At 40.8% G+C, this 13208-nt stretch overlaps 1 protein-coding gene across 5 annotated transcripts; it reads left to right on the top strand.

Moving 5' to 3' along the window:
• The first annotated feature begins 5841 nt into the window (after window positions 1–5841).
• On the top strand, window positions 5842–13009 carry nme2a (NME/NM23 nucleoside diphosphate kinase 2a). Of its 5 annotated transcripts, none has more exons than XM_035734503.2 (5): window positions 5842–6027; window positions 10861–11033; window positions 12000–12101; window positions 12361–12473; window positions 12721–13009. In XM_035734503.2, exons 2-5 carry the CDS (start codon window positions 10908–10910, stop codon window positions 12833–12835), a joined length of 456 nt encoding a protein of 151 aa, XP_035590396.1. In that variant the 5' UTR covers window positions 5842–6027; window positions 10861–10907; the 3' UTR covers window positions 12836–13009. The 5 variants fall into 5 exon arrangements, with proteins under 5 accessions (XP_035590396.1, XP_035590397.1, XP_035590395.1 ...); XM_035734504.2 differs by lacking the exon at window positions 5842–6027 and adding an exon at window positions 7143–7533; XM_035734502.2 differs by lacking the exon at window positions 5842–6027 and adding an exon at window positions 8855–10113 and having other exon boundaries at window positions 12000–12189.
• The last annotated feature ends 199 nt before the right edge of the window (window positions 13010–13208 follow it).

Below are 13208 nucleotides of genomic sequence, written 5' to 3'. Positions count from 1 at the left end.
CTTTAAAGAACCTTTATGGCAAATGGTTCTATAAATAACATTTTATTTTTCTCAAAAGTTCTTTGTAGATCCTTAAGAAAAACCATGACGTTTTTAAATTCTGGTTAGCCGTATTATATTGTTATAATTCCATAGGTGTTCTTCTTGTGTTAATTGACAAGTTTATTCAGGTGTGTAAACTGTAATAGCGGTACCCATTACATTCAGCATTACAGCACTCAAATCAAATGGCGTTGGTCACGTATACAGATTTGCAGATGTTATCGCAGGTGCAATGAAATGCTTGTGTTTCTAGCTCCAACAGTGCAGTAATACCTAGCAATAATTAAAAAAAAGATATATATATATATACATGTATATATATATATACACATATAATCCAGAAAAATAAAGAAATTAAAGAATTATCAGAACGAGCAATGTCAGTGACTGGACTATAAATATACATATAATAATAATGGTGTGTTTTGTCTGTAACCATTATTACAGTGACCAGTGTTCAATGACTCTATAGATATAGGAGAGCAGCAGTCTCTAAGCTGCAGGGTAGAATACCAGTTGGTAGCCGACTAGAACAGCGACTAAGGCTAGTGGTGACTGTTTAACAGTCTGATGGCCTGGAGATAGAAGCTAAGTCTCTTGGTCCCAACTTTGATGCACCTGTACTATCTCCGCCTTCTAGATGGTAGCATGGTGAAAAGACCGGGCTCGGGTGGCTGAGGTCCTTGACGATCTTCTTGGCCTTTCTGTGACACCAAGTGCGGTAGATGTCCTGGAGGGCAGGCAGTGTGCCCCCAGTGATGTGTTGGGCTGACCGCACCACCCTCTGGAGAGCCCTGCAGCTGTATATAATGTAACTAAACGGGATTTTAAAAAAAAAACATTTATAAAATGTGATGAACATGTACTATGTTTACAGGTACATTCTTAAAACTTCTTAGGGCTGCAATCCCGTTAACGGGATGATATGAGCAGTGCAAGTGCAGGGCGCCAAATTCAAAACAGAAATCTCATAATTAAAATTCCTCAAACATACATGTATTTTATACCGTTTTAAAGGTAATCTTGGTGTTAATCCCACCACAGTGTTCGATTTCAAATATGCTTTACAGCGAAAGCACCACAAACGATTATGTTAGGTCACCACCAAGCCACAGAATAAACACAGCCATTTTCCAGCCAAAGATAGGAGTCACAAAAAGCACAAATAGAGATAAAATGAATCATTAACCTTTGATGATCTTCATCAGATGACACTCATAGGACTTCATGTTACACAATACATGTATGTTTTGCTTGATAAAGTTCATATTTATATAAAACAATCTGAGTTTACATTGGCGCATTACGTTCACTAGTTCCAAAAACATCCAGTGATTTTGCATAGCCCCATCAAAATTACTCATCATAAATGTACATGATAATACAAGTTATACACATGGAATTATAAATATACCTCTCCTTAATGCAACCGCTGTGTCAGATTTCTAAAAAAAAATTACGGAAAAAGCAAACCATGCAATAATCTGAGACAGCGCTCAGAAAAATAATCAAATTAGCCGCCATGTTGGAGTCAACATAAACCAGAAATCACATGATAAATATTCCCTTACCTTTGATGATCTTCATCAGAATGCACTCCCAGGAATCCTAGTTCCACAATAAATGCTTGATTTGTTCGATAATGTCCGTTATTTATGTCGAAGTAGCTACTTTTGTTAGCGCGTTAGTTATACAAATCTAAACGCTTGTGCAGGTCGAGGATTACTTCGGACAAAAACTTTATAACTTTAAAAAGTTATATTTACAGGTCGAAGAAACATTTCAAACTAAGTATAGAATCAATCGTTAGGATGTTTTTATCATAAATCTTCAATAAAGTTCCAACCGGAGAATTCCTTTGTGTCTAGAGGAGCAACGGAACGCAGGGCGATATCATGTGGAATGTGTGCGACCAGGAAATGGCTCTCTGCCAGTGACCTGGCAGAGAGCCATTTATTATTCAGTCCCACAACACAGTAGAAGCCTCATTCAAGTTTCTAAAGGCGGTTGACATCTAGTGCAAGCCCTAGTAAGTGCAACTTCATTCATATCCCACTGTGAATTCAATACAGCCTGGGTTGAAAATCGACCAACCTCAGATTTCTCACTTCCGGTTTGGATTTCTTCTCAGCTTTTTGCCTGCCATATGAGTTATGTTATACTTCAGAGTGTTTCCTATCCAATACTAATAATACTATGCATATATTAGCAACTGAGACTGAGGAGCAGTTTACTCTGGGCACCTCTGGGCACCTTTCATCCAAGCTACTCAATACTGCTCCCGCAGCCACAAGAAGTTTAAGTGGTGAGCCTGTTTTAGTCTCAACATTGATGTAATTCACACCATCACCTGACTGAAATCAGAGAGGTAGCAGAGATGCATCTCAATAGTCTAATATGGCCTTCCTGGTTTCACCTGTCCAACTCTTTCACACCAGTGTAATGTTCTTTAGGGAAGGAGATGAGGAGAGGATGCCACATTAGACTATTGAGATGCACCCATTGGCATTCCATCAGACTCCCCCAACCAGGTTTGTGATCTGGGCCCATATCCACAAAGTGTCTCAGAGTAGGAGTGCTGAACTACACTGTAAAAAAATACAAAAATAACAATTGCTTAATCAGTGTTATTCTGTGAGTTGGGTGGACTTCAGAAGGACAATAATTTTTATTTAATTTGATTTATTTCACCTTTATTTAACCAGGTAGGCTAGTTGAGAACAAGTTCTCATTTACAACTGCGACCTGGCCAAGATAAAGCAAAGCAGTGCGACACAAACAACAACACAGAGTTACACATGGAATAAACAAACATACAGTCAATATCACAAAAGAAAATGTCTATATACAATGTGTGCAAATGAGGTAGGACAAGGGAGGTAAGGCAATAAATAGGCCATAGTGGGGAAATAATTACAAAATAGCAATTAAACACGGGAGTGATAGATGTGCAGAAGAAGAGTGTGCAAGTCGAGATACTGGGGTGCAAAGGAGCAAAATAAATCAAATAAATAACAGTATGGGGATGAGGTAGTTGGATGGGTTATTTACAGATGAGCTATGTGCAGTGAACTGTGAGCTGCTCTGACAGCTGGTGCTTAAAGCTAGTGAGGGAGATCTGAGTCTTCAGCTTCAGTTATTTTTGCAGTTCATTCCAGTCATTGGCAGCAGAGAACTGGAAGGAAAGGCAGCCAAAGGAGGAATTGGCTTTGGGGGTGACCAGTGAAATATACCTGCTGGAGCGCGTGCTACGGGTGGGTGCTGCTATGGTGACCAGTGAGCTGAGATAAGGCGGGGCTTTATCTAGCAAAGACTTATAGATGACCTGGAGCAGTGTGTTTGGCGATGAATATGAAGCGAGGGTCAGCCAACGAGAGCGTACAGGTCGCAGTGGTGGGTAGTATATGGGGCTTTGGTGACAAAACAGATGGCACTGTGATAGACTGCAACCAATTGGCTGAGTAGAGTGTTGGAGACTATTTTGTAAATGACATCTCCGAAGTCAAGAACCAGTAGGATAGATAGTTTTACGAGGGTATGTTTGGCAGCATGAGTGAAGGATGCTTTGTTGCAAAATAGGAAGCCGATTCTAGATTTTATTTTGGATTGGAGATGCTAAATGTGATTCTGGAAGGAGAGTTTACAGTCTTACCAGACACCTAGGTATTTGTAGTTGTCCACATTCTAAGTCAGAACCGTCCAGAGTAGTGATGCTGGACGGGCGGGCAGGTGTGTGCAGCGATAGGTTGAAGAGCATGCATTTAGTTTTACTTGCATTTAAGAGCAGTTGGAGGCCACGGAAGGAGAGTTGTATGGCATTGAAGCTCGTCTGGAGGTTAGTTAACACAGTGTCCAAAGAAGGGCCAGAAGTATACAGAATGGTGTCGTCTGCGTAGAGGTGGATCAGAGAATCACCAGCAGCAAGAGTGACATAATTGAGGTACACAGAGAAAAGAGAAGAGAAATTGAGTTAATGCGTGAACGTTTTTTTACTCAACAAAATTCCTCACAGTTAGCTGAATGCATATTACTTGTTGAGTCGTTTTACAAATGCATGTTTGTCTTTGGAAAGCAATACTGTATGTTGGTTCAGCTATATGCACAAATTTTGCGCCGACTCAGAATCCTATTGCAGCTGGTTGCCTTAAAATTGTATGTTGAATCAACAAACTCTGCTCAAAGTGAGCGGAATTTGAACAACCTTGTTGAGTAAAATTACAAATGAATGTTTGCTCAAAACCTCACCCATCATTATCATATTTCCCAGCATGCTCAATTGCAGGTTGATTTTCAGAATTGTTTGTTCCAATACCTGTGTTGTTGCTGCAAGGTGACACATCCTTCATTGTGAGTGATAACCAAACTATGCCAATCCCAACAGGTCATTACAAGTATGCTTTGTACACATAGACTCTACTGTCTGTAGTAGGCTGCCTTTTTCTCAACTCAGTTTTTGTTTATTTTCCTTGCCTGAGAGTACATTTTTTAAATTAAATTCCATGCAATATTTTCGCCCAATTATCTTTGAATCAAGTTAAATTCACCAATGTGTAGTCTATAGTAAAAACAGTATATAGATTGAGTCAAAAATGTAGCCTATTACACTAATCAAAAATATAAACGCAATGTAAAGTGTTGGTCCCATGTTTCATGAACTGAAATAAAAGATCCCAGAAATGTTCCATAGGCACAATAAGCTTATTTCTTTCAAATGTTGTGTACAAATTTGTTTAAAAAGCATTTCTTCCTTGCCAAAATAATCCATCCACGTGACAGCTTTGGCATATCAGGAAGCTGAATAAACAACATGATCATTACACAGGTGCACTTTGTGCTGGGGACAATAAAATGTTTTGTCACACAACACAACGCTTACAGGTGTCTCAAGTTGAGGGAGCATGCAATTGTCATGCTGACTGCAGGAATGTCCACCAGCGCTGTTGCCAGAGAATTTAATGTTCATCTCTCTACCATAAGTTGCCTCCAATGTCGTTTTAGAGTATTTGGCAGTATGTCCAACTGGCCTCACAACCGCAGACCACATGGATGGCGTCATGTGGGCGAGCGATTTGCTGATGTCAATGTTGTGAACAGAGTGCCCCATGGTGGCGGTGGGTTTATGGTATGGGCAGGCATAAGCTACCGACAACAAACACAATTGAATTTTATTGATGGCAATTTGGATGCACAGAAATACTGTGCGAGATCCTGAGATCCATTGTGAGGCCCATTTTCTTTCAAGTATATGTGACCAACAGATGCTTATCTGTATTCTCAGTCATGTGAAATCCATAGATTAGGGCTGAGGGTTGGTCTCTCAACATCCCTCAGCTCTCCCTTTTCTGCACTAACACTGACCAAAAGGGGACACCATCTTCCAGCTGATTGCAAAACTCGAGTCGCATCTCATTATTTCTGCCTCATGTACAAACTTCTGTTGTTACTCCTTTGAACAGAGAAAGTGAAATATTCCTTGATATTAAAAAAGACCCAAGCCGCTAATAATAACAACAATGCAAGATACACTTTCCTACTCATTACTGCTGCAGTGTTTGTTGTAGAGCCGAGTGGAAATAGGAAGAACACCCATGTTATGCCTTATAAAAGTGTTGACATTGCTGAGAAGGAACTTCAGCATGACCACACTCATAAAAACAGCATCTCTTTGCTGTATTCGTTGACACTCTCTAGCCATGGTTATTTTATGCCTGATACGTTAATGCAGACACGGTCATCTAAGCCATCTGATTGGCCAGCAGTAGGCCTAGTGCACTTGATTTGCTCTCTGGGACCACCGGGAAGCTTCAGACACATGAGGGGAACACTGCTCGCCACTCATGCAGTTTACTCTTTTATCCATTATATGGTTAAAACTCCTTGAGGTTTAGTTATAAAAGAACTTTGGTGAGATCGCTTAGTGAGGGTGACCATCTGAAGAGTGGTTCCCAACTTTTCTACAACAGTTTTGTGTGCGTTCAGATACTAGTGAGTATTGTTTGAGGTTATATCGTAATGGATGTCATAAGGTGAATGCACCAATTTGTAAGTCGCTCTGGATAAGAGCGTCTGCTAAATGACTTAAATGTCAATTCTATTGAAAGCTCGGAGTGTTAATTGCCATTAGTGGTGTTCATTTCACCTTTATCTGTTGAGTAATGGGAGATTGCTAGACTAGCTGTTCGCCTGATATGGCTTCTCTTTGATGTTTGTATAGGCCTACTATTTGCTCACATTGTTTGCATCCTGAATATTAGTTAATGGTTATTACTTAGTTGTGACCTTATGTGGTTACATGCAAATGCAGCGGCATTGCTTTGTTAGTGCTACAATTAAGTGTAATATGCTACATCATGCTAGTGTGTGTGCCTTTGCCTCATGGCAGTGTGGTTGTGCTTGCAGGCGCGCGCGCTATTTTGCTAATTGAAGCCTGCTTGTACCAGCCTGCTTGTACCAGCCTGCTTGTTTAGCCCTGTTAATGGTACTATTTGTGTCCACAGTGGTTATGGACATTATTATTATTTCTGTATAATCACTCATTACAGAAGCATAGCCAGTAATTAGTTGGTGGGTGGGCCTGCAGAAATTTGCTGAGAGAAAATGTTGTTCTACCATGAAGCAGGCAGGAATCCTTGTCTTGTTTCATTACATCACTACCACTTCTGACACCAACGTAATGAAACAGGCAGGGAGAGCGGCTCGAACCCAGCCAAAAGCCAAACGCGCACCATATACTGTGCCACTAAAGCATGCTTATGTGGCAGAGTCAATATCTGCGTTTATAAACCAGGGTCGCTGCATTTTTCAATGACTATACCGATTATTGGAGGACCCCCCCAAAAAAAAAAAAGCCAATACCGATTTTATATATATATATATATATATATATTTCTAATAATGACAATTACAACAATACTGAATGAACAATGAACACTTTTATTTTAACTTAATTTAATACATAAATAAAATCAATTTAGTCTCAAATAAATAATGAAACATGTTCAATTTGGTTTAAATAATGCAAAAACACAGTGTTGGAAAAGAGCGTAAAAGTGCAATATGTGCCATGGGAAAAAAGCTCATGTTTGAGATCCTTGCTCAGAACATGAGAAAATATGAAAGCTGGTGGTTCCTTTTAACATGAGTCTTCAATATTCCCAGTAGAGGTCGACCGATTCATCGGAATGGTCGATTAATTAGGGCCAATTTGAAGTTTTCATAACAATTGGAAATCGGTATTTTTGGCCGATTTTTCTAATATTTTTTACCACTAGGCAAGTCCGTTAAGAACACATTCTTATTTTCAATGACGGCCTAGGAACGGTGGGTTAACTGCCTTGTTCAGGGGCAGAACGACAGATTCTTTCTTACCTTGTCAGCTCAGGGATTCAATCTGTCAACCTTACAGTTAACTAGTCCAACACTCTAACCACCTGCCTCTTGTTGCACTCCACGAGGAGCCTGCCTGTTATGCGAATGCAGTAAGAAGCCAAGGTAAGTTGCTAGTTAGCATTAAACCTATCTTGTAAAAAAACAATCAATCATGTGCGTGTCCTGCGTTGCATATAATCGATGGTGTGCATTCGCGAAAAAGGACTGCCGTTGCTCCAATGTGTACCTAACCATAAACATCAATGCCTTTCTTAAAATCAATACACAAGTATATATTTTTAAACCTGCATATTTAGTTAATATTGCCTGCGAACATTAATTTATTTTAACTAGGTAAATTGTGTCACTTCTCTTGCAACAGAGTCAGGGTATATGCAGCAGTTTGGGCGGCCTGGCTTGTTGCGACTTGTGTGAAGACTATTTCTTCCTAACAAAGACAGCCAACTTCGCCAAACGGGATGATTTAACAAAAGTGCATTTGCGAAAAAAGCACAATCGTTGCACGACTGTACCTAACCATAAACATCAATACACAGAAGTATATATTTTTAAACCTGCATATTTAGCTAAAAGAAATCCAGGTTAGCAGGCAATATTAACCAGGTGAAATTGTATCACTTCTCTTGCGTTCATTGCACGCAGAGTCAGGGTATATGCAACAGTTTTGTCCGCTTGGCTCGTTGCAAACTAATTTGCCAGAATTTTACTTAATTATGACATGACATTGAAGGTTGTACAATGAAACAGCAGTATTTAGACTTAGGGATGCCATCCGTTAGATAAAATACCGAACGGTTCCGTATTTCACTGAAATAATAAACGTTTTGTTTTTGAAATGATAGTTTTTGGATTCGACCATATTAATAACCAAAGGTTCGTATTTCTGTGTGTTATTATGTTATAATTAAGCCTATGATTTGATAGGGCAGTCTGACTGAGTGATGGGTAGGCAGCAGCGGGCTTGTAAGCATTCATTCAAACAGCACTATCCTGTGTTTTGCCAGCAGCTCTATACTGTTACACTGGCAATACTAAAGTGCCTATAAGAACATCCAATAGTCAAAGGTATATGAAATACAAATGGTATGGAGAGAAATAGTCCTGTAAATACTATATTAACTACAACCTACAACCTCTTACCTTGGCATATTGAAGTCGCATGTTAAAAGGAACCACCAACTTTCATATGTTCTCATGTTCTGAGCAAGGAACTTAAACGTTAGCTCTTTTACATGGCACACATTTTTACATGGCACATATTACTTTCTTCTCCAACACTTTGTTTTTGCATTATTTAAACCAAATTGAACATGTTTCATTATTTATTTGAGGCTATATTGGTTTTATTGATGTTTTATATTAAGTTAAAATAAGTGTTAATTCAGTATTGTTGTAATTGTCATTATTACAAAAAAGGGGGGAAAAAAATTGTCCGATTAATCGGCATCAGCTTTTTTGGTCCTCCAATAATCGGTATCGGGTATCGGTATCAGCGTTGAAAAATCATAATCGGTCGACCTCTACTTCTAATGGCTTTCCATGAACCAGTTTGCCAGTCCCCGCCCATTGGGCACAGACGTCATTTCAACGTTTAGTTTTGATCAAATCAAATTGTATTTGTCACATGCGCCGAATACAGAAGGTACCTTACCATGAAATGCTTACTTAGAAGCCCTTAACCAACAATGCAGTTCAAGAAATAGAGTTAAGAAAATATTTACTAAATAAACTAAAGTAAAAAAAAAAATACAATAAAAAGTAACACAATAAAATAACAATAACATATACAGGGGGTACCAGTACCGAGTCAATGTGCGGGGGTACAGGTTAGTCGAGGTCATTTGTACATGTAGGTAGGGGTGAAGTGACAATGCTTAGATAATAAACAGCGTGTACCAGCAGTGTAAAAACAAAGGGTGGGGTCGTCAATGGCCATTTGATTAATTGTTCAGCAGAAAATGTTTGGGTCCTTCCTCTGACACCGCCTAGTCTATAGGTCCCAGTGATGTATTGGACCATATGCACTATCCTCTGTAGCGCCTTATGGTCAGATGCTAAACAGTTGCCATACCAGGCGGTGATGCAACCGGTCAGGATGCTCTCGATGGTGCAGCTGTTGAACTTCTTGCAGATCTGGGTACCCATGCCAAATCTTTTCAGTCTCCTGAGGGGGAAAAGGTGTTGTCGTTCCCTCTTCACAACTTTTCTTGGAGTGTTTGGACCATGATAGTTTGTTGGGGATGTGGACACCAAGGAACTTGAAACTCTGGACCCACTCCACTGCAGCCCCGTCGATGTTAATTGGGGCCTGTTCGGCCCTCCTTTTCCTGTAGTCCACGATCAACTCCTTTGTCTTGCTCACATATATTTGGTTGTTGTCAACTAATGTGAATTAAACGTGAAAACAAAAAATGCCGTCATTGGATTTAGGTTTTAAAAAATCAATAACTCCCTTACATTGATGATATTTTGCAAATCCATGTTGATTCAACGTCATCACATTGCTTTTTTGCATGATGTGGAAACCATGTTTTCAACCAGTTTTTGCCCAGTGGGCGCCTCCATGTGTAAAACCCATTAGCGCTCCTGCAATCTGCATTGGGATTACTGAAAGCACCGCATTAGCGAAAATAACCTGCCCAGCTCCCTGTCAGTCACTAACCCGGAGGATCAGTTGTCAAGGTATAGTAAAGCTATTGTAGCTATAGTATAGTCTACCTGTTTGTGACCTATTTAACTGATATTATATGTCTATATCTTACTGGAATAGACCTAGTTGGAACCTTGTTTAATTTTTATTTGGGATATTTAGTCTTTTAATATCTCGGGAAACATGTTATAGGCTATTGGTAGCTCTTGTACACTCTCCTATGGCGATATGTCATCTGGTGTGAATGCATTTCATTTTGGTGAGTGATTTTCTGCGTAGTTTTACCTGGAGAGGCACATGTTCGTCACTCGGGATATTATCCTATCAGTATTTTGTGAATAAACATTTAGTGCTGTGGTATTTTATTACATTTTATTTGCTCAGTGTTGTTAGGAAATGCGTTGGAACAAATCATCCACGAAGGTGATTTTGATGCGGGTGATTAGGTAGATTACCTTCTGGCAGCTGGTCAAAGACGCCACGGAGCATGACAGTTGTCAGGCTTCAAATGCGAAGGCAGAGGGGTTACCTTGCTAAGGGGGTCCAGTGTGCGCAGTGTCATTGGCCCCGTTCATGAGATTGTCCCATGATGGGAGTCAGGGGCCGCGGCACCGCGACCCCAAACTGAATGTGCCAAATGTGCGTAACGTTTTCTTACAGTTGGTGGAATTCGCCTCTCTCTCTTTTCTATCCTCTCTCTCTTCCATCCCCTCAATCTCTTAACCCCCTCCTTCCCGCTCTGTCTGTCTCATATCACACTCTCCTCTGTCACTGTGTAGCCTTCTCTCTCTTCTCTCTACTCCTTATCTCCTGTCCTCGTAGCGCCATGTCGAACGAGGAGCGGACATTCATTGCCATCAAGCCAGATGGAGTTCAGAGGAGGCTTGTTGGCGAAATCATCAAGCGATTTGAGCTAAAGGGCTTCAAAATGGTGGGGATGAAATTTGTCCAGGTACGTCATTCTACTTAATGGAATCTGTTATTTTATATGTAGGCTGTAGTCCTATGCACTTTCAGAGCATTACCAGACAAAATGGTATAGCCAATAAGTAGGACTGAATGGCAGGCCTGTTTAACAGTATGTAAACAGGCTGACAGTTTTTTTAAATAAACACACAAATCGTCTAAGCAATAACTGCCAATACACATTGTTTGGGCATACAATACACGTTGTTTGGGCATACAATACACGTTGTTTGGGCATACAATACACATTGTTTGTGCATACAGTGCAGTAGGACTTCATCTAGTCCTTGAGGTAGGTCCTAGTGAGCAGATTAGCATCCTGGCTTTTCTTAGCCACATGTATGTTTAGCATAGGTCTCCTGATCCTGTCTGCGTTGGTCTGTGGCCAAAGACGGCTGCCTTGTGACCTACGAACCCAGGGATCAGAAGTGCCCACCGATAATAGTCACTGTTTGCAATGGGCTGTTTAAAGGTTAAACACATGCACTCAACGGTTACCTAGTTATAAACTCTAGTGACTTCATGCGATTGATGCTATATACACTATAGCAGAGTGTATCCAGATTTAGGCTATAGCTTTACGAAACCCTTGTTTTGTTGCAACATGACTGTTACAGGATCCTTTACTCCACAGGAGGTTGGTGGCACCTTAATTGGGGAGGATGGGCTCGTGGTAATGGCTGGAGCGGAATAGGTGGAATGGTATCAAACACATGGTTTCCAGGGGTTCGATAGCATTCCATTAGCTCCGTTCCAGTCATTTATAATGAACCGTCCTCACCTCAGCAGCCTCCACTGCTTTACTTCTGCTATTCAACCACTGGTGTTCCAACATGGCCCGCTGTATTTTGCTGTGATCTGCCTCTTGGGCATCTATGGTTCTGGTGGATTATTGATTGTTTATTGATGGTTCTGACTACCTGTTGTGTGTTGTCGTGTCTGACTAACCCAGGCCCCGGAGTCTCTGCTGAGGGAGCACTACGCTGACCTGGAGGACAGACCCTTCTTCCCAGGCCTCGTCAGCTACATGACCTCAGGACCAGTGGTTGCCATGGTAGGAGAGACTTTCCTCGTTGTGTTCATTGACGAGTGGTGCAACTGGTCTAGTTTCCCCTGCAAGAACACAGAAAAGCCTGCACACTGTAAGGCTTCTAATACCATTTCACCGTGCATGCGTTCACTACCTGTACCACTGTCAGATATTCACATTAGTACTCGTATTTTGAAATGTATTTGACCGCTGCGCATCGAAATGGAAGATCATAAAGCGTACTTGGATAGTACAGTGTTATCCATCTGTGTGTGGGTGCCAGGTGTGGGAAGGGTTCAACGTGGTGAAGACAGGCAGAGTGATGCTGGGAGAGACCAACCCTGCAGACTCCAAACCCGGCACCATCCGAGGGGACTACTGCATCCAAGTGGGCAGGTGAAAATTCATCGCGCCACACCACTGCACATGATACAACAAGAAAAGAAAGCCGCGTTTAATTACACACACACAACAGATAACACACAAAAGCATTTACTAAGTAAACGTGTGTTGATATTTTAAAACCTCGTGCTTTTTTGATCATTGACATTACTTGGACAAGTCCGGTACTTGCTAAACTCTATCCAGAGACACTAATTAACCCATCGTTAAGTCTCCATCTTTCTTCCCTTGTTGTTTTCAGGAACATCATCCATGGCAGTGACTCAATAGAGAGTGCCAACACAGAGATCAACCTGTGGTTCAAACCTGAGGAGCTTTGCAGCTACACTAGCTGCTCTACCAGCTGGCTCTACTGATCTAGGACCCTAACCCTAACCAGTAGGACTAGGAGGGGAAATGTAAAACTGGCCTTAGATCAGAGACAACTTCATCCTACTCTAGCTGGCGACTGAGGACCATTTACTATGGTAAATGTGTTAGACTGCCTGTTTTGTTCAACTGAGCTTTCCAATAAAAAACTCACAACCCCATCTTTTTTTCTTGTTCTTGCTAGGGGTTGACAAAATCTGATAACCTTACTGAAATTCCCAGGTTTTCCAGAAATCCTGGATGGAGGATTCTGGATTTCTTGCTCATTCCTTCGTGATTCAGGGAAACTTCCAACTGTGTTTTGTGGAAAGCAGGGATTTTATTTCATCTACCTCACATCATGAAAACCCTTTTCTTTCA

Source organism: Oncorhynchus keta, chromosome 24 (genome assembly GCF_023373465.1).
Source record: "Oncorhynchus keta strain PuntledgeMale-10-30-2019 chromosome 24, Oket_V2, whole genome shotgun sequence".
Taxonomy (NCBI): domain Eukaryota; kingdom Metazoa; phylum Chordata; class Actinopteri; order Salmoniformes; family Salmonidae; genus Oncorhynchus; species Oncorhynchus keta.
The sequence above is the reverse complement of the archived record's forward strand: the minus strand, read 5'-3'. Positions and strand labels throughout refer to the sequence as shown.

Bases quoted from the DNA above. Each gene is read 5' to 3' on its own strand.
- nme2a (XM_035734501.2), top strand. From the start codon at position 9,945: ATGATGTGGAAACCATGTTTTCAACCAGTTTTTGCCCAGTGGGCGCCT. The intron at 11,034-11,999 runs GTACGTCATTCT...TGACTAACCCAG, and splicing joins TGGGGATGAAATTTGTCCAG to GCCCCGGAGTCTCTGCTGAG. The intron at 12,102-12,360 runs GTAGGAGAGACT...TGTGGGTGCCAG, and splicing joins CAGGACCAGTGGTTGCCATG to GTGTGGGAAGGGTTCAACGT.